Source organism: Aethalodelphis obliquidens, unplaced genomic scaffold, assembly GCF_003676395.1.
Source record: "Aethalodelphis obliquidens isolate GAN/ISIS:26980383/991018 unplaced genomic scaffold, ASM367639v1 scaffold2, whole genome shotgun sequence".
In the NCBI taxonomy this organism is placed as follows: domain Eukaryota; kingdom Metazoa; phylum Chordata; class Mammalia; order Artiodactyla; family Delphinidae; genus Aethalodelphis; species Aethalodelphis obliquidens.
Genome location: NW_020837946.1, coordinates 85,652,236 through 85,677,916, shown reverse-complemented (window position 1 = coordinate 85,677,916; position 25,681 = coordinate 85,652,236). Strand labels below are relative to the sequence as shown.

The following is a 25,681-nucleotide window of genomic DNA, read 5'->3' as shown; positions in this document are numbered from 1 at the left end:
CCTTTACATCTGTCTTCAAATTCCAGTCTCACATCAAGATAACCTCCTCCCCCAAATTTAACCTTTTGAACTTTTGTTCTCTCTTCCTTTCCTCCCTATTCTCATGCCTAAAGCTCAAAAGACCTTGTCTGTCAAAGCAGGACTCTCAGGGCAGGACTCACCTCAGAGCACAAGAAACCATGTTAGCAAATGAGGGAAGACTGGGAACGTCCATGCGCGCTTCATTTTTGTCCCATTGCTCCCCTTTTAAAAATGTTATAAAAAATGTTATAAAAATGCTTAATTTTAAAGTTACACAAATGTGGTTTAACATTTGTTGGCTTGTTTTTCCTTGCTAACCCAATGTCTTCCACATACATATTAGATACCTCATAACAAGTTTTTGAAAAAAAGAAGAATTAATGACGAGATGAATCTCTGAATGAACAAGAAAGGAATGTATGAATAAATGTAAAAATGAGACATTAGAGATTTGGGGGGAAATTATTACTGGGAAATTAAAGTCATGATCAATAAATGCTGGACATGGAGAAGATTAAAAAATACAGTTCTAAAATCCAACTCATTCTTTCACGTACATAAAAACAGAACAAAAAAAGAAAAGAACTTTGAAAGTAAAAGAAAGTCATATATATATGTATACATATATATGTATATATATATAGAAAGCTATCTACAATTTAAATAATCCCAGTGGTAGCTGTAACCAAGTGTATTAATTAGAATTCTTTGCAAGCCGCAGAGAACAAATCTGAATAAATAAGACATAAATGTATTTATTGGAAGAAGTATGTTTTACTGACCCAACAGTCATCTCCTCCCTCTTATCTTTGTGAACCGCACACTAGTTTTGTTCATGGCTCTAATTATCCCTCACTCATATGGCTCCAAGTTAGGTCTTAACTGAATAGAAGCCATTTCCATCCCTGCTACCAGTTTATGCTTATATGAGATGTGTGGGAAATTCTCCTAATGGGCTTCTGGGAAAAGCTTTCCTTACTTGCAGAAAGAGACCCAAGCAAGAAAGAAAAATCCCTTCTCCTGTGTCTGAAAAGAGGGATGTGGTGAAGATGTGATGACTGGATTTCTGTAGCCTTCTTGTGAACATAAGAGGATAGCCAACGAGAAGCTAACATATCAGGATGAAAGAGTGGGATGAGGCAGTCACTCTACATCCACATTTCTTGTTTCTGAAATGATAATTTCCCCAGAGCAACTCAGCTGAGCCAGGTTTTTCTGTTTCTCTGCAACTGACAGAATCCCAGGGATAGAGAACCATATCAAAGGGAGGCTGGACATCTGCGCTTGGGATTGGGTGGAGCCCCAGAAGCTGTGGAGGTTAGGAAGCAGAACCCAATAACAGCTGCCTTTTGGTGAAAACAGTCTGGTTGGGCTGCGCTAGGTCAGGTGAACTGAATTCCAGTGTTGTCTTTTTGTTCCTCTCTTCAAAGCAAGTTTCAATTCCTAGGCTTGATTATATTCAGTAAGAAAGAATTAATTCCTCAAATCGGACTTTAGATTCTAATACAAGGTTAGGTAGATGCTGAACAGCCAAAAATATCAAGTGTCTACAACATCAACAAATTAGCTGGTTTTTCCCAAGATCTCCTGTATTACGGGTTTTCTTGTTTCTTAGTATTAATTCTTGGGGGCTTCCACTTCTCCTAATCATCTTCTGTCCTTATTTCCTGCTTCCATAACATTCTACGTCTTTATTTTAAATCATGCCTTCTGCAATGTCACTCTCGTCTGCCTTGTCTATGCCTTCATTCCCCAAATGTGGAAATAAATCAAGCCAGTTTTGTGTCTCAGATTTTCAGTGGAGTTTTGGGGTTACAGATGGAGATTACATTGGAGTATAAGCTGAGAACTAAGTGTAATATACCCATCTAATAAAAAAAAATTAATAATCAACTATATCCCACCATGGGGAATTTGTTGCTGCATATGTTAAATTCTAGCTCATGTCTCTCCATCCTATGACTATTTTCTTTTCCTCTCTACCAGGTTTTTTTTTTTCAATTTCCCCAAATTCCTTTAATTTCATAAACAGAATATTTCTCCATCTTGTACTCAAAATCAACCTTGTGGCCTACGCCTGCATAGCCAAGAACTCATTAAAGAGCTCTGTCAATGGGTTTCTATCCTTTAAAACACAAAGCATTGGAATAGCTTGGAATTAGTTTTTTCTTTACATGATACAAATTTTAGGATGTGCTTCTCTCTTTACCAACCTCTGTAAGCAGAAGGGGGGCAATTTAAAGATTTATTCTTCCCCATTTCACAGAAAAACCTGTGGGGATTGTTTTGTTTTTTCTCTTCCTTTCTTTTTCTTCTTCCCCATCCTCCTTCTGTTACTGCTCCTTCTTTTCCTTCTTCTCTCCACCCAATACAAAGGCAGTGACTGTAATTGATTCTTACGCCCATAATTCAAATGAAGAACAAAGTATGAAGTCCAGTCTGAAGGAAAGGGGGAAACCGGGTACCGTGTGATACGGCTGCTAGTCCCAACTCTCCAATGTACTAGCAGTACGATTTTGAGTTGCTTCTGAAGTCTGGGATTAAAGCTATGGTTTACCTATATCAGAAGGGTATTAGCAAGACTAAATTAGATGATGGATGAAAAAGTACATCCTCAACTATCAAGGACTACCCAAATGTAAGAGAACGAATACCAGATAGTGAATTCCATCGCTGAAGGTCCATGAGAACGAAGCTGCTGACTGTCTGTGATAAAAGGCAGGAATTCAATCAAAGAGCAAAGAACCTGGGGACTGAAACTTTGGGGCGCCAAGGTCAGAGTGGGGCCAATAACAAGACTTGACTTGAGATGGAGCGCTACTGGAATCCTTCTATTTCTCTTGCAGAGGCAGATTTGATCTCTGAGGTTGCTGCAGGTTCAAACTTAAGAAATCTTACTCTGCTCTTTCTCCTTTAAGGCTGAAGGAGCAAAGAGTTAATTACCTTATTATATTTGTCTCTCTTGCAAATTTTCCACATGGGCTTTTTTTCTTAATTAGCCATCATATGAAACGAGAAGAATATTTATTATTTACTGTGTGTATTAAATTTTATGTCTTTTCTTCTTAATTCTTAAAATGGGTAATTTACTACTTTTCATATTTCTCTCCTAAAAAAAGCAATGTTTTTATTTGTTGTTGTTATTGTTGCTTTTATTGTTTAGTTGTAGTCCTCATTTGACTTTTCTTTGGGTCAGTAATTCTTCATAAAAAACAAAATGAGAAAACCTTCTGGCGTGCTTTAGATTAATTGGAAGAAGCAAACAGTTTCCCCATACGTTTTCTTACTCTTAATGCTTTTCTTTTTATCGTTTACCCAATTTATATATGATACCTAGAAATGCCCACTGAGTATTGGTTAAATTATATGGCTTAACTTCAAGGCTCTGTAGTAACTTATTAAAGTATATTTTATAAAGTGATTTTGGTCATCAAGATAGCATGACTATACAACGACTTATGTGCATATGTGGCTTGTTGCCATGGTACTAAGTCAGCTCCAAAGGAAACATGAAATGCACACCTACATGCCAATTTCAATCTCAATTATATATCTACTGCAATTCATTAGACTTAGGGATTCCAAAGGGTTTATACATTTAAAGACTTGCTTAACTGGTTTAGAATTTAACTGCTAGCCAAGGTACTCGGAAGGAAAGCATTTCTGAATAATTCCTCTATTTAAAATCTTCTTTATTTTTACTCCGACAGTAGGTAACATATAACAATGCATTATACATAGTCTTATTTTGTGTATGTATGGCTTACTTCTATATCAAAAATGCTTTAAAAGCAAAGAATGTCTCTACTCCTCCTTCCCCACCTCCTAGTGCAGATACGGATATCAAATATAAGTTTCTCTTAAAAATGTTAGGCTTGACGGAATTCCCTGGCAGTTCAGTGGTTAGGACTCTGTGCTCTCACTGCCGAGGGCCTGGCTTCAGCCAAAAAAAAAAAAAAAAAAAAAAAAAAAGTTGGGCTTGAATGGAAAAACTGGTCCACAAGTATCAATCAAGGTTCACTTAAGAGTTTCCCATAGCTGTTGAATATCTCAATGCAACAATCTAGGTTTTATTTGGAAATGATGATGATTTTATTATGTCTTAGGCCAGTCAAAGCAATTTTGAAAGCTCTGTTTGATAAGCTTCTTTTATCCCAGTTACATCTTTTGCTTCTCTCATCTCCCTTCCCCTCCACCTTCTCCAATTTCTTTCTTCTGTATCCCTCACATTTCTTTCTGTTTTGTACTCTCTCTTCTACTCTCTACACTTCAGCAATTACTTAGGAAAAAAAAGAGTCTGGCATTTTCCTATTGCAACTCAAAGGAAACCAAGCCTGAGCATATCTCTATAACATAAAGACCCAGTGGGTTCATTTTTTGGGGAAAAAAATCCGACCAGAAAGGAAAAAAAAAATCCAGATTTAAAAAATGTCACAATTAGATTTTTTAAAAAGTATATATAGTTCAGCTTGTTTACTTGGAAAAGGGACTCTTCATGTTCTTAATTATGTGTAAGTAAATAATCTAGGTTGATAGAATTTTAGAGGAAGCTGCTAAAACTAAAATGTTTGAGAAAACAGATATTGCTTAATGGACAAAGAAGCTGCTGTACACAGCGCCCGTTGAAAAAACTGAGAAGTAAAGGACCCACAACACCCACAGGTGACTGGGAGAGTGTTTTGATATTTCTGCAGGTGTTTGTCTATAAAAGCATTTCAAGGTGTAGCTTTCTACTGATTTGACCTTGCTAAAAATCAGTCTAGGAACTATCATTTGCCAATCAACGTTTTTTATCACATTTTCCAAACCTTTTTCAGGACATGAGAGTTTTTAGTTCCTCCTTCTTGAGAAAGAGACCCCCTGATGGGAGACCCTAAAGCCACCTCTGGACTTCGACACTATGTCTGCCCTGAATTGAAGGCCCTGTTGCTGAATTTGTCCAGTTTGCAAAGTAAGGAATTTCGCACTAAACTTGAGTTTCTAACTTAAAAATAAAACCCCAAACCTGCTCATCTATTGCAGGTAAATGTACTCCCTTTGTTTCATGGTATGCATTTAGATGCATTTGAAATAAAAGGTGAGTTAAATCAGAAATCTTGGGGACAAGCATTTACTATTTTAAAACAGAGAACGTCAAATGTTGTTTTTCAACCCAGTACCAAAGGGCGTTTCACAGGTAATTTCTCAGAGCTGATGCTAGCTAATTATTAGCTATCATACCCTGCCTCCCATTCTAAGTGACTATCTCCTGGCAGAAAGACACAACTAGGAGTGTTTTGTTTCATTTGTCCTTGGAGTTTTTATCAACATCAAGAAGGTAGACTGAGCCAAAGTTAGAAGAATTCTGGAGCTAAGCAAAAAGCGACACATTTAACAGCCCCCATTAATTGGGGTTGTTACATGATTAATTTGAGAAAAACAGAAGAGACCGATTTCTTTACAACTCACAGTTGGATGCAACGCACTAAAAGTAATCCTGTAAATTACATTTTAAATCTTCAACATATTCCGAGCAGATAAATTAGTGGCATGATTGACCAAACTCCTTTTAAAAGTACACATATTACGATGCATCATAGTTATAAACAGATGGTATTTGGCCTCCTTCCTATTCTCAACATTTGGAATTTCTAAACTATGTGAATTAAACAATAATATTTTATAAACATACAAGGGATTTTGCTCACTGCTTTGTTAACATAGAAATTATACAATGCTGACATTTATTTAAATTTTAAAAAGTAAACAACAGTGTGCATTGAAATAAAGCAAACTAAAATCAACACAGAGAAGTATGTTCTGTGTGCATATTACCTACGATGGCACTGGCCTTTTTAAGGGAAGACATGATGGGTTGAAGAACAAATGGTAGCTTAGATGGGTCTAATCCTTTGTACTCCAAAGGCTCATTTAACACCTCTCTGTAAACAACGGATATTTATATCATAATTGGCTATTTGACCATCATTGTTCATTTACTGTATAACCTGCTATTACGGAGTTAAAAGAAGTTCCCCTTCATTGGCTCATCAGTTCTCATAGTAGTGAAAGTGTACTCGCAGTTTTGAAAACACTTCCACAAACGGGAATCATTCTGACACTTCTACTCAGAATGAGAAACATTATCATTATATCAATAAGTATGTATTTTTTTCTTTGGGGGAGATTATTGCCAGAAAGAAAAGGAAATGTATCAGATCTTAAGGTCATTTACTGAGATTCCTTTCTAAAATTACAGTTTTAACCCTTTGGCCACATTTTGGAAGGGAGACACATCTGCTGAGTTGATGTACAAAATAGAAGGCACTCGGTTTTCAAACACTATTCTCAGATTTGCAAAGTTGTCCTGGGATGTATAAATAATAAATCAGATATTTCAATCTGTTTTATGGTTTTTGAAAGCCCTGATTATCATTGTTTAGAGACATTCTCTTCTCAATGCACTTCCCAAGTGTTCTTGTTCTAGCTTCCAAGGCTGGGCTTAGGGAGGCCACCTTCCCCTACCTCGGTTTACTCCTGGACTGCTCTTCTCACATTTTAAACAATCAATCAACCAACCTCTACGTTCAGGTCTACAGTTTGAGGACCATTTCAAACCAGAGGGGGTAAAATCTTGAGTGATAGGTGCCAGCGATGGTCACCAACACTCCAGGCTAAGGTTTCTTATATTTGGTCATTGGAGTGCACCACTTTAGCGTACAATCTCTATTGGTGGGAAAGAGAGGAAAGTATGCTACAACTTAGATGGACAGAAAAGGAAAGGGCTCTGCTGAAACCAAGAACAAAAGGCATTTTTCTCTTAAACATACAGTTTTAAATGTGTATATGCAAATAAATACCTAATGATAAATAGTAATACTGGCGGGAAGGAGGTCCTTTTAAAAACATAGATGCCTCAAAATGATATTAAACGTTTTCCCACGTTTTTTTGGAAATCAATGTGATACTTCTAGATATTCTCCTACCCAAACACTGCTTAACCTCTCTGTCCCCCACCCTCTTCGCGCCTTCTAAATAAACAATTGGTGGTCAGGAGGAGAAACAGTTTGCAATCCAAAACACAGGTACGAAGTGAAAAGAAAGGCGACCTGAGGGCTGGCAGTGGGATTGAAATCACACGTCTGAATATATGAGAGATTCGAAGAGGAGTATTTTAAAATTAATAGCCGGAATCCCTGCCTGGAGAGTTCCCGAGCCCATCCCCACTCCCTTCTCTGTTTTTGCTTAAGTTACATTCTTTAAAAAGGACAGCGGGGAGAGAAATCATTCTTTTTGCTTCATCTTTGTCGGATTCTCTCACTGAGGTATGAGACTGGCCGACTCAAGGAACCAAGTACAATAAAATACTTAGACGAACAGAGAAGAGTTCTGCCCGCCAGGGCTACGCCGCCTTCCCGGAGGTGCGGAGGGGGACCAGTCAAGCCCGGCGCGAGGGAGCCAGGGCAGCACTGGGCCATCCGCCACGTGTGCGTGTGTCAGCATGTGAGTGTCGGTGCGCGCGTGCCGGGGTGCGTGCCCGCGTGTGTGCGTGACAGTGTGCGCGTGTCGGACTGTGAGCGCGCCGGCGTACGCGTGCCGGCGCGGCTTTGCCCGGGAGCCCGAGCGAGTTGTGAGCGCGAGCGCGGCGGTCGCCCGGGGCTCGCTCGGCCCCGCCGCCTGGGACGCGCCCCGCGGCCTCGGGGCTCCTCTGGCTCTCGGTTCTGGGCTCAAGCGCCGCCGTGGGGGCTCGGTGAGGACTCCGTGACCTCGACGTCCCCCTGCGTCCCGTTTTCTCTCGCCGAGAGAGGTGTAGAACTATCTCCACGCGCTTTGGCCGGGATCGAGCGGGGCACTGAGGGCGAGCGCCGCCGAGGACCGGAGCTCGGGCACATCGGCCCCGGGGAGAGGTTGCGCGGCGAGCGCCCGCAGACCCTGGACCCGCCGGACCCTCGGCCAGCCCTTCGCGCTCTCGGAGGCTCTGGCGCCGCTGCCCCGACGCTCGGGGCGAGCAGGGCGAGCAGGGCGGGCGCCGGGGCGCGCGCTTTCGGGCAGGCGACCGCTTCTTCCGGCCGAGGCCCCCGCGCCCCGCCGCCGCCCCTCTGCCCGCGGCCCAGTCGGGCCACCCGAGCACCCAGCCTGCGGCGCGGGGCCAAACCCGACCGAAGGCGGAAGACCTGAGAGGCAGGGAGGCAAGGAGCAAAGAGGTAGCCAGCCCCAGACAAGGAATCCTTAATTACAGATTAAAGGCAAGCGAAACCGTGCACCACATTTTCCATGTGTCAGCTGACGGCAGCGACAAAAGGAAACACAGAATGCTGGGGGGAAGAAGGCCTGTCTACCCGCCCCCCCCCCACCTTTATTAACAGTGGAAATGTAAAATACATTAGGTAGTGACTCTGGGTAGGTGGTGCGTTGGGCCAAATCGCAGCTGCTCGCTTCTCGCTCCTCGTCGAGTAGGAGGACAGTTTGGTGATGCACCCAGAAGTCTGGGGAACCTCTTACAAAAAAAAAAAAAGGACTGTAACTACTCCGTTCGAGTAGATTTTGCTTCCTAAGAACTTAATTACTTACACATTTTTAAGTTTTAATATTTGGTGTTTATAGTGTTGCAATTCATTATCTTCAGTGAACTACCTCGCGCACGCGCGCGCGCACACACACTCGCACATTTTGTTTTGCAATTCTGTAGATTCCATTTTTTTCTGGCCCGATATCACAGCATTAGAAATACAGAGGAAAAGCCAAGCCGATTGAAAGCCAGGGAACATAGCTGCAAGCACCAGAGAGCACAAGGTCCCTCATGGTTCTGGGCTCTGGAGGAAAAAGGAGAGATGTATGCGTTGATGCCCTTTCTCTTAATTCATTATGATCACAAAACAATTTTCCACCGTGTCCCTGGGATTTAAGACTCCAGTTCAACTCCATGACGTCCTAAATTCTTCACAGGGGGTAGAAAAGTGTTCAGAAGCCGAAGTCCACTCTGTGACCATCACAAACCTCTAGTTCTGTGCCCTCAATTTCTAACACAAATTAGAGACATGACCTTTGAGGGTCACCCTGAGGCACCAGGCATTGCACTTTTCTGTGTTTTCTTCCTCTTGCTGCTGGGTCAGCTTGAGAAATAGAGGAATTTGGCTTTGTTAGTAATGTGTTTACTGATACAACTGATGCAGCAGGTTGGAGGCGACAAGACCACCTTGCTTAGTCATTTTACCACCCTTTCTCTTTGTAGATATTTTTCTGTCTTCTATTTGTAACTTTTCCACAAGTGCCATTTTCCCCACAGCATTTAAAAAAAATTTGAAGTGCTTTTCCATGTGGTTCCAGTTAACTGATTTGCCCACACCCCAAATAATGCTATTTGCATTCAAGATTAATAGCTGCATATCAGTAATTCTTAAATACATCCTGATCCATATTTTCAGTTTAAATGATTCTTACATTATTGGCCAGACAAATGCCTGAACGAGTAAGTCTGTGGACTGGTTACCAGCCAGATGACGGCAGCGTTACACTCAGGGAACACAATTACAGTTTCTGCTCTAGTCTCTTCCACTGCAGAAGGCAGAGAGCCTTCCTTATTTGCTACCTTCCCCAGATGTGGTAGTAGATGAGCAGATTAATAAATTGCTGTAAATCACACTAAGTTGCAAGCCCTCCCCCCTTCTGGTACATATTTAGGAAAATCTTTTAAAATCTCCCTCAGCATCTAGTCGGATTTAGCCACACCCACTCCACATTTTGACTTTCTCCTTCAGTAAAATAAAGAAGGTGAAAGAGCAAATTAGGAGTTTTTCTTTCCCTGTAGCTTTCCAGTGTTTTGAGAGGATCATCCCGCTGTCGTTTTAGGCCAGTTTTGTTAGTTCGTGTTTTTACCACCCACCAAAAGAACAGCACAGGATTGAGTTCATATTAATAAATGATGTTCATGACTAGGTTTCTAAATGCCAGAGTTATGATTTATTTTTTTAAATGGGTGGAGAAAGGAGAGCGGCAATAAAACTAGCCCCTAAGTCACTCAAAATCCTTGGCTTCACACATCTATGTGGTTATTAATTTTTTTTTTTTTGGTCTTTTAAGTTTTGTCTACATTTCCTTTAAGTTCTACTATTATGGACTAAATATTTTTTGACCATTTACCTGTGTCCGTAGCTTCAAACCCTATGTTTATTATAGTTAGATTTACGAAAAGCATTACATGTTCCCCTTTTCTACTTTCTAAGTGTTTATAATTGTCCCTATTTATCCCCCACCCCCGTTAAGAATTTCACAATAAAATCCTGTACCAAATAAATTAAACTCTGCAACTTCAGACACCCCAGGAAGAAGACAGTAATCCACTTAGTTGAATACCCAGACCTCCCCCTCTCAATTTCAGCTCTTCTTAATGTAACATTTAGGCACGCAGCTGGCTCCTCAGACTTTCCTCCCTCCCTTTCATTCTGAATCATATTGGCCTTGTTTAACCTTCATTTCCTTTCCTACCCCCCCGCATTTGTCCATGTACTTTTCTTTGACCACGTTTGTCTCTCTCTCTCTTTCTTTTTGCTACCTGGACGGAAAGTAATAAATATAGTTTTCTAAGACCTTAATACTTTCTGTTAAAATCCCATTCTCCCTCCCCATTCCACTATTAATGCTTTGTACAATTTTTATGCATCCTTCGTTGTGAAGTTACTGCTCTGTATTTTTCTGATTGATCATTAAGTTGTGCTGGCTTTTGAGAACTGCCTCCATAATCCCGAAGCAAAGCCTTTTTACTTGGCGTGCTCTTTGCCTTTGGAATGCCTTTCCTGGCAAGGACAGGCGTTTTGGTTTGACTATGATTCTTAAGTTACAATTCAAGGCTAATTTGTTCAGTTAGGTTTCTACTCTAAGCAGCTCTCTTTCTCACTGTTAAGTGCTCCATGAGGCTGCTTAGTTGAAGGGTGTGCTGTAAGCTCAAGATGTAATATATTTATATTGTACTTGATTATCAGTTTTCAAAAACAGCTGCACGCTTTGATATCTGTGTAAGGAAATATCAGAAGATAATATACCATTGGTATTTATTACTCTATAATTAAGGATGTGTCAGTGTTTCCTTTTTTAAAAAAACCCCTATTTTCAGAAATTCATATCTCAGGCATAAATTTCCCTATGAATTACAGTCTAATACCATATTAGAAGTATCTCCTTTTTAAGTTATCCCTCCCCTTCCTTTTCTTTCTAGGGAAATAAGTTTCAGGATGTAATTTCTGGGTTACTATCTGGGATGAGAGGAAGCAAGCCCTATGTTGCACAATTAAAGGTGCTTCTGCCACTGATGCCACCTGCTCCCTCTGCCCTAGGCCCCTTGCACCGGGCGAGATCATGGGGGCTGCCTTTTGGATAAAGGGCCAGCCTTCTATCTATCTGATAGGCAACTTCTCCTTGTATGATGCGAAAGGCAATAAAGAAGACTCAGCTGTTCAGAAACATCACAGGTACCGCAAAGTCTGAGATTTTAGGACCAGGAATCAATCCTTTTGCATTCCTCTTCTCATGGTTACTTAGACTACAAATGCAGCCAGGCCAGGAGGAACATGAAATAAATCTATAGTCAGGTACTAGCAACATCTTCATCTATATTTCTTCTGATAGTATACCGAGAAGCAGGAGAAGGAGGGAAGGGGGAAAAGATGGACAGCCAGATATGTTCCTCTTCCCCTCCTTTAAGGGATGGTCTTGACCCGTTGAATTGACCACAACCTCCTGAAAGAGGCTGAGTTCTAGACCCACCATGGGACCCAGAGCAACTCAACCTCACCTGAGCCCTCAGTTTCCCCACAGCTAAAATGGGGATGTTACAAAATAAATGCTTACCAGCAGGGCCAGGAAATTTATGTGATGTATAAGTCCAGCAGGGTGTAAGGCCACAGGGAGTGGCAGGGGCCTGGGATGGATGTAGAGACCCAAAGACTCCCTACAGGCATAATAATGGTCATAATAAAAACACTTAATGGTGGGATCAATTGGGAGATTGGGATTGACATGTATACACTAATATGTATAAAATAGATAACTAATAAGAACCTGCTGTATAAAAGTAAATAAATAAAAATTTAAAAACATAAAAGCACTTAAAATATCAGCAACACCACAGGACCTCTCGTTCGCCTTCTATAACCAACTGCGTGGGCCACCCCCTGCTGCACTTTGCACTCTCCTACCTGGTGAGGGGAGAAACAGTAGGGAACCAGGGGTTCCCAGTGAGTCACAAGCACTGAACTTCGTGCTTCCTGAAAGACAGGTGGGTGACCATGACACTATCCCATGCAGGGAAAGACTTATACAAAACATCTTTCTGTTTCTATAAGGCAGTCTGGCTCTTAAATAAGCCTTAATACGATGCCTTAATTTTCTCGCTTGTGAAATGATGACAAAACATTACATTTTCAAATATAAAGGGCTTCAAATTCTCGAGAAAAGTGTTACATAAGTACTTCTAGGAGAAATCACATCTTCCAGCGCTCCATCTTAGGTCTGCTATTTAAATGCAGTAACTGATAGCACAGTAAACATTTTAGATTATCTCTCAGGAGACATCAGTTCTTTATATCAGTTTATGGGAACAAGATGAACCTGTCCCTAGGGTTGAAAGTCATTACCACAGAGATATGGGAGAGGATAAGGAATCACTAAAGTGGTGATAAGTGATGGGAGGACCCCTGAAGGTACTGACCCCTAATTCCAATTTAGGAAAATGGGCCAGAGGATGAGTGGGGATCCTGAGGTCATACGTAACTCAAATGCAGCTAGGGCATCCTGAAGATACTAGGAGGAGTCCTTTCATGGCAATGAAAGTCTTGTGTCTTAAAGAGGAAAGGGGACAGGTAACAGTACAGGAAGTGGGCTGAGCGGTTAGCAGCTCAGACAGCTCTGTGCCCTACCACAGAGCTCTGAATTTTTCAAGATAAAAAAAGACAGGCTGATATAACAACTTCCTACATCTTCCTCTCTTTACTCTTCAAAAGGGAGTTTGTTGAGCTATAGTTTTCCATCTTATATTTATAACGCCACAGGCATTAGTTAGAAATGGTGACCAGCAGCCCCAGGAAAAAGGAACCCACAGACAGTCAAGTTTTTCTTCCTAGGTATGGTTTGTTTCAGGGTCAAGGTTAGGTCCTTGGCTCCAAATAAGCAGAGGAAACTCTTCTCATGCAAAACTGGCGGTTAGGGCAGTTTCTTTCACTGCCTGGAGAAAAATGGTTTTCTGACCCCATCAATAGTTTAGAGTCTAGAAATGTTAAGAATGGTGCGGTAGCAAAGTATTTAGAGCTCTTATATTATACATGGTGACCAAAGTATCTATAGCTCCTATCAAAAGGTATATCCAATAATAACATTTAAGACATGTAAAAAGTCATAAAGGGTAGAAATAAACCTTTGTGTGCTATGACCCAGCTTAAGATTAACTGTACAGTAAGCACACCTCTCCCAGTTATATGTCTGGTCTTCCCACCATCACTCCTCTGACTTAATCATTATTGTAAATTTGGTGTTAATTCCCAGGTTTTTTGTTATACTTTAATCACATATGTACATGTCTTTGAGCATCATGTAGAATTGTTGCATGTTTTTAAACTTTCCCAATTACATCTTAATGAATAACTTCGAAGGGAGGGCACGTTATTGAAGCATCAGTTGTCCTGTATCTGAATTCAAGTTTTAAAATGAAACATGTTCTCCAGCTTTCCACTGAAACAGAAAGGCACTCAGGGTGATACTTGTCAATAGTCAATAGAGGAATATGAATATCTCTCATAGAATATGTCAACATTAAAATACAGCATGGACTATCATTTGAAAACTGATTCTATCACCCACAGAAAGTATCTTGAGACTTAAATGAAAATTTTTTTGTGGCTCATAATATTTCTGGGTAGCAGATGCTTTCTCAAAAACAGATTTTACTTTTAAAAATATCAAATATAATTAACACCTTCAACATAAAATGAAATCTTTGCTTCCAGATGCATTTCAAGGTGTTGAAATGAATCTGTGCAGTCCTCTATGGCTGAGTTTCCACTGACTTACTGATTGTGCTGCCATCTTTATGTGGCATGTCTGAAGAACGGAGAGCTAGAGCAGGGCATTTAAACTCAACCGTATTTGAAGGATGCTTGTTAAACCAGGACCATTTGGGGAGAGGTCTTTTGACCTATTCCTGATTAACCTGGTATAAATGAGTAAGTTAAGAACTAGATGCTCTTCTATTTATTATAGAAACACCTAGCCAGAAACACAGATTAGGTAAATTCAGGGCAAGCATTCTGGACATTGTATCAAGGTTGATAATGGGCGGACTTCTAAAGACATTTAAGATTAAAATTGGTTTAATGATTAATTTAAAAAGAATAAAATGAACAGAATTGAATGCTCAAAAAAAAATTTTTTTTTCAACAACCATACTAAAAATAAGAAACAAAGGGACTGTTTGCTCTCTTTAGTGAAAGCAAGGGAAACAGGAACTAGTCAACTTGTACCGTTGATTATCCTCTGACTTCAACAAAATATGGGATAACTTACTTAATAACCCTCCATGCCACCATGTCATGGCTGTTGAGAAGCATACACGCACATACATAGATACAGTTATCTTTTCAAATGTTAAGAATTACACATTTACAAAACTTTTTATTGCTTTTTTGCACTAATACCAAACCCGACAGCATGGTTTTAAGAAGTGACCACTTTCATGTAAAGTTTTATTCCAGAAGTAATGCTGGGCACAGCTAAAGACAAAATTTGATTTGAGTTTATGGGTGTAGGAAAAAAACCCTCCATACACAGGTAACTTGCAATATTTTGTTTGCCAGAATCAGGCAAATATTTAAATGTTTTCAATGCACTATCTGAACAGTAATTCATGCTGTCTTCCCATCACTTAGTGAGAAAAACATATATGGATAGTTGTGCATGTAATATCTTGTTCACTGTAAAATGTGAGCTCATTATTTGCAGGATAGTAAAACATAGTAAACTAAGCACTGTTTCTTGGCCGTGAGCATGTAATATTGTTTGAGAGACATCATCTATGATAGGGCACCTTTCTAACTGAAGCATCTCTTTAGATGATAAACCCTGCGCAGGAGAATAGTCTTAAGAACCTCTTAGGCATATTTATATCTTAACTTTTCCACTCAAAAGGAGCATAACTGATAGATTCCGAGTTCCACAGTCTCAGACCAGAAGGGACTTCTCAAATAATTCCTGAGCTCTTTGTTTATGGGTTGGGGGTAATTTGTTCAGTGCCTTCTCAAAAGCGGGAGGAGGACTCAAGGCTAGTGCTGTGATGTCCATCACACATATGGCTCTCACTGTGTGCAAAGACAGAGCTTGTTGTTCCTGCTTCTTACTCTTCCTGCTTTTATTTTTATTTATTTATTTCTTTATTTTGCGGTACGCGGGCCTCTCACTGCTGTGGCCTCTCCCGTTAAAGAGCACAGGCTCCGGACGCGCAGGCCCAGCGACCATGGCTCACGGGCCCAGCCGCTCCGCGGCACATGGGATCCTTTCGGACCAGGGCACGAACCCGCGTCCCCTGCATCGGCAGGCGGATTCTCAACCACTGTGCCACCAGGGAAGCCCGTTCTTCCTGCTTTTAAATTCCCTGACCTCATGGGCCTTGAACTGCTGCTTTCTCTGACCTGCAAGTCTGCCTCTATCCAGAGGACTCTCTCTGGCCCCCTGACCTTGATCTATTTCCTGCTTACGCTTTTGGCACCTGTGAAATGGGCCCTACTAGACTTTTGAACCAGTGCCCACTCTATCTCGGATGCCTGCTAGACCACTCAATCCTTCTGAAAGCCAGAGAGCCAGGCTTGGCCCTTGTCTATCCCCCTCTCCCTGGCCGCTTCTCACTCTACAGCTTAGAGAAGTTATTCATTTCAAAAGCTAGGAAAGTTACAATTTACCTGCCAGTAAACAGAAGATGGTTTATCAACAGACTCTACCTTAATGACTACAAATGTTTACCTCCTGCTTTCCAGAATGCAAAGAAAATCTTGGAAATGTCATAATATCTTACAAACATTTGCAAAACAGATCCTTGTTCATCCGGAAAAGAAACAATTGTATTCGTTGTCTCTGACACAAGGAAAGTGTTCAGTGAGAAACATACAGATGGATGTACACACCTTACACTGAAATGAGATATGTTAATTAAAAATTGCAGTGGGCACTTTATTAAAAATTTATTTTACAATCTAGCCATTCAAAACATCTTGACATCAACAAATAGAGCAGCTTGACTATTGGAATCATAAGTGATTTATCTTGAAAAGATTATATTTGTAGCTGGATGCAAATACTTTTGATGGATATTTATATCAAAATTACTGGTTTTGTTAGAAGTATTTTAGTTTCCCTATTTTTATCCCTGGAAAAAAATTAAAACAAGTATCTCAGTGTTCATTTTATGGATGAGATGGCCCCACTTAGTGTATTTCCCATGTTTGTCTGAATTACAGCTGTTTATCTTGCAACTTTTCTTTAAGATAAATTAAATGCAAATGTAACTCTGTGAATCATGGGAATACCTGCCAGACCCCTTATTAATACCTTCACTTAAAAACCCCTGTGCCAGGGAGTCATTAATTTGCTAAAAGAAAAGTGCTAAAGCAGACCTTTGCCCACAAACATTTCTGAGATGGCTGCCCAATTAGTTGGTAGCATTCTGAGCCTCCTTTCAGACCCTGTGGCCCTTTGAGGACACAAGAAGGCTCCGATGATAACCTGGCAACCTAGGTAGAAACCCAGCCAAGTGAGAGTGTTTGAAGCTGTAGTTTGGCTGCCATCGTGTCGGCAAAAAGAAAGAATTCAGGCACCATGTCATCCAGTACAAAGGATAAAAACGGATTCAACCGGAAATTCAATGTGGCATCACATATGGGATACATGAGTGCGGTTATACAACAGGCCACATATTTTTTTTGAACAGTCTCCTCCATGTGATGCCGAGGACATGTGTAACCATCATAACGTCTCTAGGAATCTGTATTTAATTTGAGTTGGGGTGGTGGCAGGGATTGGAGATCTGAAGCTGCCACAGGTTTGTGGCAGATGGCTCTGTGTCAGCTATGACAAGCAGCCAGGCTCAGCTTCCTCTGCAGATTTTCTTTTCTCTCTGATCAGGTAAATATGGGCACACTCTGGAAAGTTCTACAGATTCTGCCTTAGGCTGCAAGTTTGTGACTTAGCCCCATCTGTCACAAATCTTCCCTAGGTTCTGCTGTAAGCAGAGACCTGAATTTACCGTGTAGGGCTGCCCAAGAAAAAGGAGCTATTTCACCCTGTAAGGGGGAGGGAGAGAAGAGAAAGCAATGAGGAAGCATTAACGACCCGAAAGACTAAAGCATGCTGAAAATTCATATTGCAAATCTGCATAATTTATATCAATTAGACTTCAAAAAGCCACCAAGTAAATGGTTCTCGAGTTTCATCACCTCAGGAAATCCCAGTTTCTGATTGGTTTAAAGTGTAACTGTATTTCCAATCATTGGGGAAAGCTGCCTACCCCCTTTTTTTTTGCAAATGGGTACATTTGACTGCACACATATTTCCTGGTTTATGTTATGGATGACAGCTATTAGAAGTTTATCATCCAACTTTTAACTTTTATAAACATAAGATACACAACACTCTTAATACACGTTTTTGCGGATGTGAATTTTACTTTTAAGTGGTGAAGGCACAAGAGAAATGCCATTACTGTTACATGGAAATTATAAAGCACTTCAAGTTTACAAACGGGTTTATATTCATTATTTCATTATAGCAGGGCCTCAGGGGGAAAATGCTATTAAAAATTAAGGAAAAAAGAATTCTTCCAAGTTTACAGATGAATCATATAGAGGCCAAGAAGTTCACCTACAGCCAGGCTACAGATTAGTAGCAGAGAAAAAGAAGCAGCCAAAACCTCTAACTGATCTTAATCACCCCGAGTATATCTATTGTGCTAAAGAGTTTTTGCTTTTATTTTATTTAAACAAATCAAGGAAAAACCAAGCCAAAACAAAATCAAGGAAAGACGTGAAGAAAGAGAGAGGGAAGAGTAGTGGGGAGGGAGGGAGATGGAGACTGAGAATGTGCCTTAAATTGTGCTGGTGCAAATGAGAGATTTTAGAAGTTCTAAAAACATCACGAGCTTTTAACTGTTCATTTTTAAGGAAAAAAGTAATGACTTTGGAGGCGTGTTAATACTAGTGAGTACCACCTTATTCACACCTAGAGTAGAAACTCAAATTAAAAGGGGGCTATAAAGTGACCAGTCTCTTGAAGGAACCTTAAAGTGGCTTGGCTGTAGTTCGGGGAGATATAGCCTGATATAATTAAGACAAAACCACAAATGGCTTTTCTGGGCACTGAGTCTGAATTGTAAGCTTAAGCATTGTTTGGAATCACTTTTAGGCAGAAATCTGAAAACTGCCCTCTCCTCCAAATAACAGCAGGTTATAAAGGTTTCTGGAATGTTGAAGAACTTGAAGAGGAGAACAAAATAAAAATCAGCTGCTATCATCTGAAAAAACTTAAGAAACTACAGTTTACCCTCGTAAAGCAAAGGAAGGATGGCATCTCTTTTTTTTCCCACACAGAATATCTCTCAATTTGTAAATAAAACTAAATGAAACATAGCGTGGGAATGAAAATCTATTCTGTTAGTCTGGGCAGTATATATTTTATACAACTGCCCCACTTGTACTCTTGTGCTATTTTTCAATACCAGTAACAAGGGGGTGAACATAAATTTTCTTCTAAAGCATTTAAAAATATAATGATCAAAGTTTCTCTAAAAGCACAAAGTACCGATCTCAAATAATTGTTGGGAACTTTCGGGAAGTAAATTCTCATAGTCAAAATGAGCCAAAAATTACAACTTCCCGGTATTAGACTTACTTCGGTTGTAAAAGGAAGCCCGATGTTAGTGTAAGAAGTTAATCCTTGGCTGATTACTTTATGATTACTTCTCGAATCTTGTGTTCAAGTTTGGTTTAGGAGTCATCAAAGAGCTCCCTATTCCAGATGAAGTGAAACCTACTTTATCTCTGTGGCAAGTGTTTGGCTAATGGGTCTAACCTACTCAGAAAAGGACGCGTCCTGAAAGTACAAGAAAGCTGCAGTCAACGGTTGAGCCTAGTGGCAAACTTTTTAAGAAATGGCTTTAGATTTTTAAAAATTCAGAACATGGTTTTTAAAATAATTAAGAAACAGTTTCTGCATGTATTTCTTTAAATATTTTAAGAAAAATGTGTGTGTGTGTGTGAAAGAGAGAGAGAGAGAGAGAGAGCAAAAGAGAGGGAGAGATAAAGGGAACACACTTGCACGCACGTGAGGAATTTAAACATTTCAAGTCTGAAACCATTTCAGGTGAGAAGTCATGGGCACAGAGTTCTGTAGTAGGAAGAGTCACTTTAAGAAAAAAAAAGTATCAAATTCTGTTTCTGCTTTTCAGTTACTAGCATTCTGTTTCAAATCCTGCTTCAAGTTATAGCCCCCAAACTCTCACTCATATTGAAAGTATAATGTCTCAAGTGAGAAGAGAGCCAAGTGTTAGTAGCCTTATTCTAGTCATTAAATTTCTAAGTGTGAATCCATATGAAAAATCCTATCCTAAAGTGAACTCTACATGGTAAGTAGTTGAGATGATTTTAAAATGTAAACTTTTAACAACAGAAAAAGAGAGTAAGGTGTAAAAATGTAAAAGGAGCAAATTAAAGAATTCAGTGACATTCTATCCTTTTAGATCTTAGAAGCATATGTTTTTAAAAGCAAAACAGCACTGTCCAAGGGAACAAATCTAAAAAAACCCCCCAACACTCTCTTTATAGTATACACAAAAGTCTCTTCCATTGCATAAGAGAAGTAGGCAAAAAGCTGCCTTGGGGGAAATAATTCTCTGGTATTTAGTGAGGGCAAATGTTACCTGATATGTTTATATTTATAAAGCACAAGGTAAAAAAATAGTGTAACTTATTATATCTTAATTATAAAGTTTTAGCAGGCATTCTTTTTCTGTTTTAGCTCTAAATCTTATTACAACAACCCAACTAGATCTGTGGTCCTTCCTGTGATTTCTACCAGTTTGTCCTGACAATTGCATTATAAAGCTCTTGATTACTTCTATTTCTTGGACTAATTTATTAATTTTTGAGATGAATTTTTGGATATTATGTCATCAAAACCTATGAATGAGGACATATATTAAAGTGTATAATAGATTTATAAGAAAAAAACATCCATGGTAAAAAGTATGTAAAAGGAATTACATATATATATTCTTATAAATGCTTATGCGTGAAACACTAATTTATAAAACTTTGAGCTGGACCATTTTAGGATGCGTGGACTAAAAATATATGTAAACCATAGTAACATGAAAAAACATTTAATGTATAGGCTATCTTTTAAGCTATAGGAGGAACAATTTGGTATATTAACAGCATACCACTAAGCTGACATTCTTTCAAAGTTTTTCCAGAAGTTGTTGGTAAAATAAATAATTATAGCTATGTTACGGCAATAGCTGTATTAAAATATTTCAACTGGAGATCTGTTTTTTATTGTAACTAAAAGCAACCTGTTGCAGTAATTTTTGAAATGGTTAAAGATTTGCAGATGCAAAATAACAGGGAATAATAAGGCCTACCTGAAAGCCAAATTAAAAACGGATAAATTTTGATGGTGGAAATACAATTATCAATGCTTCACCATTTTCATCACAAGGTAAAAACATTCCTTCCTGCCCCCTTTTTTGTACCGATATGTGGTGATGGATGATAACTAAGACTTGCGGTGGTAATCATTTCACGATATATGTCTGTCATTACGCTGCACACCTTAAACTTATACAGTGCAGTATGTCAATTATATCTCAATAAAACTGAAAAAAATGTTGCCCAAAAATTCACCAGAAGGAAAAAAAAATCAATAATTCAACGGTAAACTCATTGAAAATAGCTTTGTGTCATATGTAGAAAATGAATCCACTTGTGTTAATACATATTATTCTATCTCTTCACTTTCATAATCTGCACATTTTGATAGTCTGTCACGTGGGAAACTACTAAATTAATATTTTACACAAACAAGACCACGACTGAACTTTCAAAATTAGGAAATCTGGATGTAAACCTTGGAAGTCTGTTTTCTCTTTGAAGCTTCCCATGTATACGATACAATCGTATTGACTGAAGGAGTAATACTGAAGCCTGGAACTGTTCAGTCAGCATTTTAAACTATTATGAGCTACCTTCTGAACCATTGCCAAGTTAATAGACAATGAAAGATAATGAGCTTGAAATTGGGTGTTAAATTGCATTTTTGGTTCTCTCCCTTTTTCTTGAAGTTTAACTGTTTCCTGCAGAAACAGAGTCATGTTTTGATGTATCACTATGTAAATATGTATTTTAGGCCATGACAAGGGAAAGGAGAGAAAAAAGGCAGCGAACTGTATTTCATGTAGGAAGGTTATATATTAACACAGGAAAATTAAAATATGCTGGATTATAAAACTGCTAGATTGTAAACTATACTGGATTTATGTAAAATGAAGTTGCTACATTCAAAGAATATAAAAAGGTATATTACTCATGGCCTAGAGCCACCTTCAAAACTCATAAAGCAGATTTGTCCCAGTTCAATTACTTAGACTTTTAGTAGGGTCTCTTTGTGTTGTTATTTCAACAATGTAAAATTCTTGATTCAAACAAGGGAAAAGAGATAATGAATGAGGGAACTGAATGATGATGCTATTTAAACTCTTTTCCTTTTGCCTTTGTCATTCAGAGAGGATACTGAGAGTCTAATTCTAAACAAACTGAGGGTTTTTATGTAATTTTACTAAACTGGACAAAGGAAACATTTGATTCTTTGAAAATCATCTTCAAAGTAGTTAAAAAAATGAACACCAAACTTCATGAATGTCATTCACCTGAATTTTTGAGGACTGAAGATTTCATTCTGATGGGAAGAAAGGCTTATCCTCATTAGTATAATTGTAGAATCTTTCCTTTACTTCCTTTTAAACTAATGAGTTACATTAATCCAGGTTCATTTTTATAAGCCTCTTGGGGCTAAATGTAAAGGACAGTCATCTTAGAAAACAATAAATAAAAAAAAAAGCATGTACTGTGCATTAAGTGCACGTATTTCATAAGGCCTAGGTTAATACAACTAGCATCCAGTTTAATTAATCCTTGTTAGTGTAACAACTAATATCCCTCCCTAGCATGTTTCCTTTAAACATTAGTATGTTAATTAAATGTCTTTTTTTTTTAAGATTTTTCTTTGTACTTCAATATGGCATTTATACCACGTAAATCTCTTCTCAATAACTACCTTATAGAGATGTTTTCTTACAATATCTGGTCTCTTGCAGAAATTCTGGAGCCTTTTTGAAAGCTGTTCAGGTGTAGAATACAGATATTCAGCTGCAGGAAAAACAGATACATTTTTAATGAAACAAAAACCTCAAAGCACACACTTGATATTAGTCACTTTACTAATTAAAAATGCATATTGCTCTGTGCCGCCTCGTGTTTTACATTATTTAAGCATGATTTTATAAGGTTACCTCAGCTCACAAGGATGTTTAATGCTAAATAAGACTGTGTAGTTGTGCTGTTTAGACATCTCCTTTGGGTGATTAAAATACATTATTCTAATGTAACACAATGCATATGTGATATATTTAGTGATGAGAATTTTTTCGAAGAACTAGTACGACAGCCGTATGTACCCTGTACAACAGTTGCATATTATTAACTAGTCAATTGTTGAAATAATTTGGTGTGACTTTCAGTCCTCCGTTTTTCTCTGTGTATATCATTAAAAAAAAATTTGTAAGCAATTGCAGCAACACTGACCTGCTTATAAAAATCCATCATTATGGGATGTGTATGCTAACAATGAAGAATGCTATTTGAAAACTTGCTTTTTTGTTATCTTAAAAGAACAGATGGTAAATATAAGCTTACTCTAATGTATTAAAACACATAAAATTTTCCTTAACACTAACATGTTGACTTGCCAAATAAACAATTGCTCCTGCCTAAGTTTATTTTCAAACTTTCTAATTTAGCATGAATCATGTATTAAATCTCAACAAAGACGAAAGTACATTAAAGTAGCTACCTGGAAATATTTCGGGATAAACCAAATCTTTGGGACAGAGTGGGTAACAACCACAATACACAGCTTCCAACCTAAAGAAATTTTAGGAAGAGGATAAAAATATATTAAAAAGACATTACCATCAGAACCAGAAAGTGGTTTTGTTTGTCTAAGTTAACAGTATGAGCCCAGAGTTAACTGGGATGAAGAATATGGTCGGCAGTACAATCCGAAAAGCCAAAGTTGCTCTTTTAAAAGATTTTATTAATCATATATGAATTTCATAGAACAGAACCAACAGCATATGTTTTGTTCACTGAATTAATCAAAGCGCAGCTCTGCATTTTTTTTTTTTGTTTTTAAAATACTGTTTAACACATTTTATAATCAGCAGATAAACACATGTAACAACATGGTAAAGTATGGACAGCTTTTCTTAATAATGCTGCAAAGCCCCAGAATGTTCATTTTTCAAAATGTTTAAATAAAATAGCAAATACTTTAACACTGTAGCTGTAGAAATCATCGAGGCACTTTTAAAAGCATCAGAAAAAAATTTACAATCTGTTGTGATGGGGCATTTTCATTTTAAGCTAAAGCTTCAGAATAGTTACTTATTAGGCAGGATATAGAACTATTCCCCCCTTTTACTGAAAAACTCTCATGAAGATTACCTTAATGAATATTTTGCTTTCTTGACTCAAAATTCAGCTCATTTTCCATTTTATCCAAAAAGAATACTGCTATTATTAAACAAAGAAACAAGAAAGTTTCACTTTGTGAGAGGATTTCCCCAGGGACCACCTACCTATAGGAAGTTTTTCTTCATGTCATAGCGGTAAGGGTTAAGTACAAGAAAGGTATTGCATCTTGATGGCTGTGTTAGCCCTGCATAATGGCTATTGATCTGACATACAATAAACCTTAAAGATACCACTGTAATTTCTGTTGGCTAGGAATTATGCAGTGAAATTCAAAACACTCTTTAAAATATGTTTATTTTATGAGAAACTTTGAATTGCATCCAAAATGTTGACCAAAGGCAGAATTTTATTTTGAACTGCAGATTTTTTTCAACCCAAGAATAGTTTGAAGTTATGTCAATGTTTACCTTGTTTATTTACAGCGACAAAGTACATGCAATTTAAGCTGTTTTTAAGTGGGTGATGTTTTCCCTATTTTATAACTGAAATTAGTTTAAATGAAAAGTATTTACTTTGAGCTGCAAAGTTTGGAAAAACACTGAGTTCAAAGTTTTGCTTAAGAACTGCTAGCAGTTACCAGATAACACAGTGGAAAGGCACAGGATCTAGTTACCAATGATTAATTTCAAAATCCAAACTAATATCTAATATTCTTTTTTACATAAATAGGGTATGTATAGAAATTCTTATCATAAGCACAGCTATAAAACTGTGCACTGTGACTGCATTATAAAACATTCACAAAAGTTTTGAGCACATAAACTGGGGATATTCTTTATGAACAAAAAGAAAATATGCACTTTATCTGAAGACACTCAGTTTTAAAATGCTTTGCCAATCGAAAAGCAAATACATATGAACATTCTCTTATAATTATATAAAATCAAAAGAGTGAAGTCACAGGCATTTCAGAAAGTGCACGTTATCTGCTTTTTAATAATGGATTTGAATTAGAGTGTTCTGTTCCCCGAAAGAAAACTGCAGGCCAAGTTACATTTTGAGTCATCGTATGAGCATGTACTCTGCCATTTCCAAAAAAACCTCTGCTAATTAAAATACAGTGAGAGAGGAATGGCATTATTTGATTTAGGAAGAAAAAAAATTTACAAATTTGGATTCCAACTTTTATTTGTAAATTATCTTCTTCGTGGTTATATTTCTAATTCATCAAGAAAAAAAACAATCACCATTTTTGGTTATAATTTTGACCTCTAAAATATTAAACCTTATTATACACATTATTTATATCAAGACTGTGTTTTAAAATATATTAAATTTGCCACAATATTTTAAAAGAAATTTATAAAATTCCTTCTAAGTTTCTCATATTTTGTTATTTTGAAGAAAATTATCATCTCATGACAGTAATACAATTATTCATCATTTCAATTCTTATGCACTACCAGTTAAATAATAAATAGGGTTCCAATTGATCTATTGTTAAAATGACTAGCAAATGACCTTTTTATTCCAATTAACAAATCATCTGCTAAATCTATGAATCTTAATATTCAGATCTATTCACTTCAATTCATACAATTTATCTGCAAATAGTTGTTGGGCTTTTGATTCTAAATATAATTAGCTGATAATTTTGCTTGGCTGAATTACTTTTCTGGAGGGCCTGCAAAGGCTCTCAGTCGCATTATCTAGCAATAATGAATCTGATAGGTGAAATTTTTTACTGTAATGAGGATGAGACACAGTTGTGACACCTGAGTCTACTAATAACAGAAGACTGCTAATTATCGACAGCACTTTTTTGTGTGATGCAAGGAGAAAAAAAAATCCCTCATTATTAAAAAATAAGAAGTTACAATTATAAGTGACACCGGAGGAGAGTA

The 25,681-nt window shown here is 38.1% G+C and overlaps 1 protein-coding gene across 10 annotated transcripts in view; it reads right to left on the bottom strand.

Moving 5' to 3' along the window:
* The window catches only part of QTMAN (queuosine-tRNA mannosyltransferase), a 338,670-nt gene that overhangs the window by 12,806 nt on the left and 300,183 nt on the right, over nucleotides 1-25,681 (bottom strand). For 4 of the 10 annotated variants that reach the window (XM_027131848.1, XM_027131879.1, XM_027131840.1 and 1 more), the window contains 2 exons: nucleotides 23,155-23,225; nucleotides 22,360-22,451 (listed from right to left, as the gene is read on the bottom strand). In XM_027131848.1, coding sequence (XP_026987649.1) covers nucleotides 22,360-22,451; nucleotides 23,155-23,225 — 163 coding nt within the window. Of the gene's footprint in view, nucleotides 1-8,105; nucleotides 8,498-16,185; nucleotides 17,316-22,359; nucleotides 22,452-23,154; nucleotides 23,226-25,681 lie in introns of those variants that run through there. The other 6 variants (XM_027131822.1, XM_027131812.1, XM_027131828.1 and 3 more) reach the window with 5 other exon arrangements.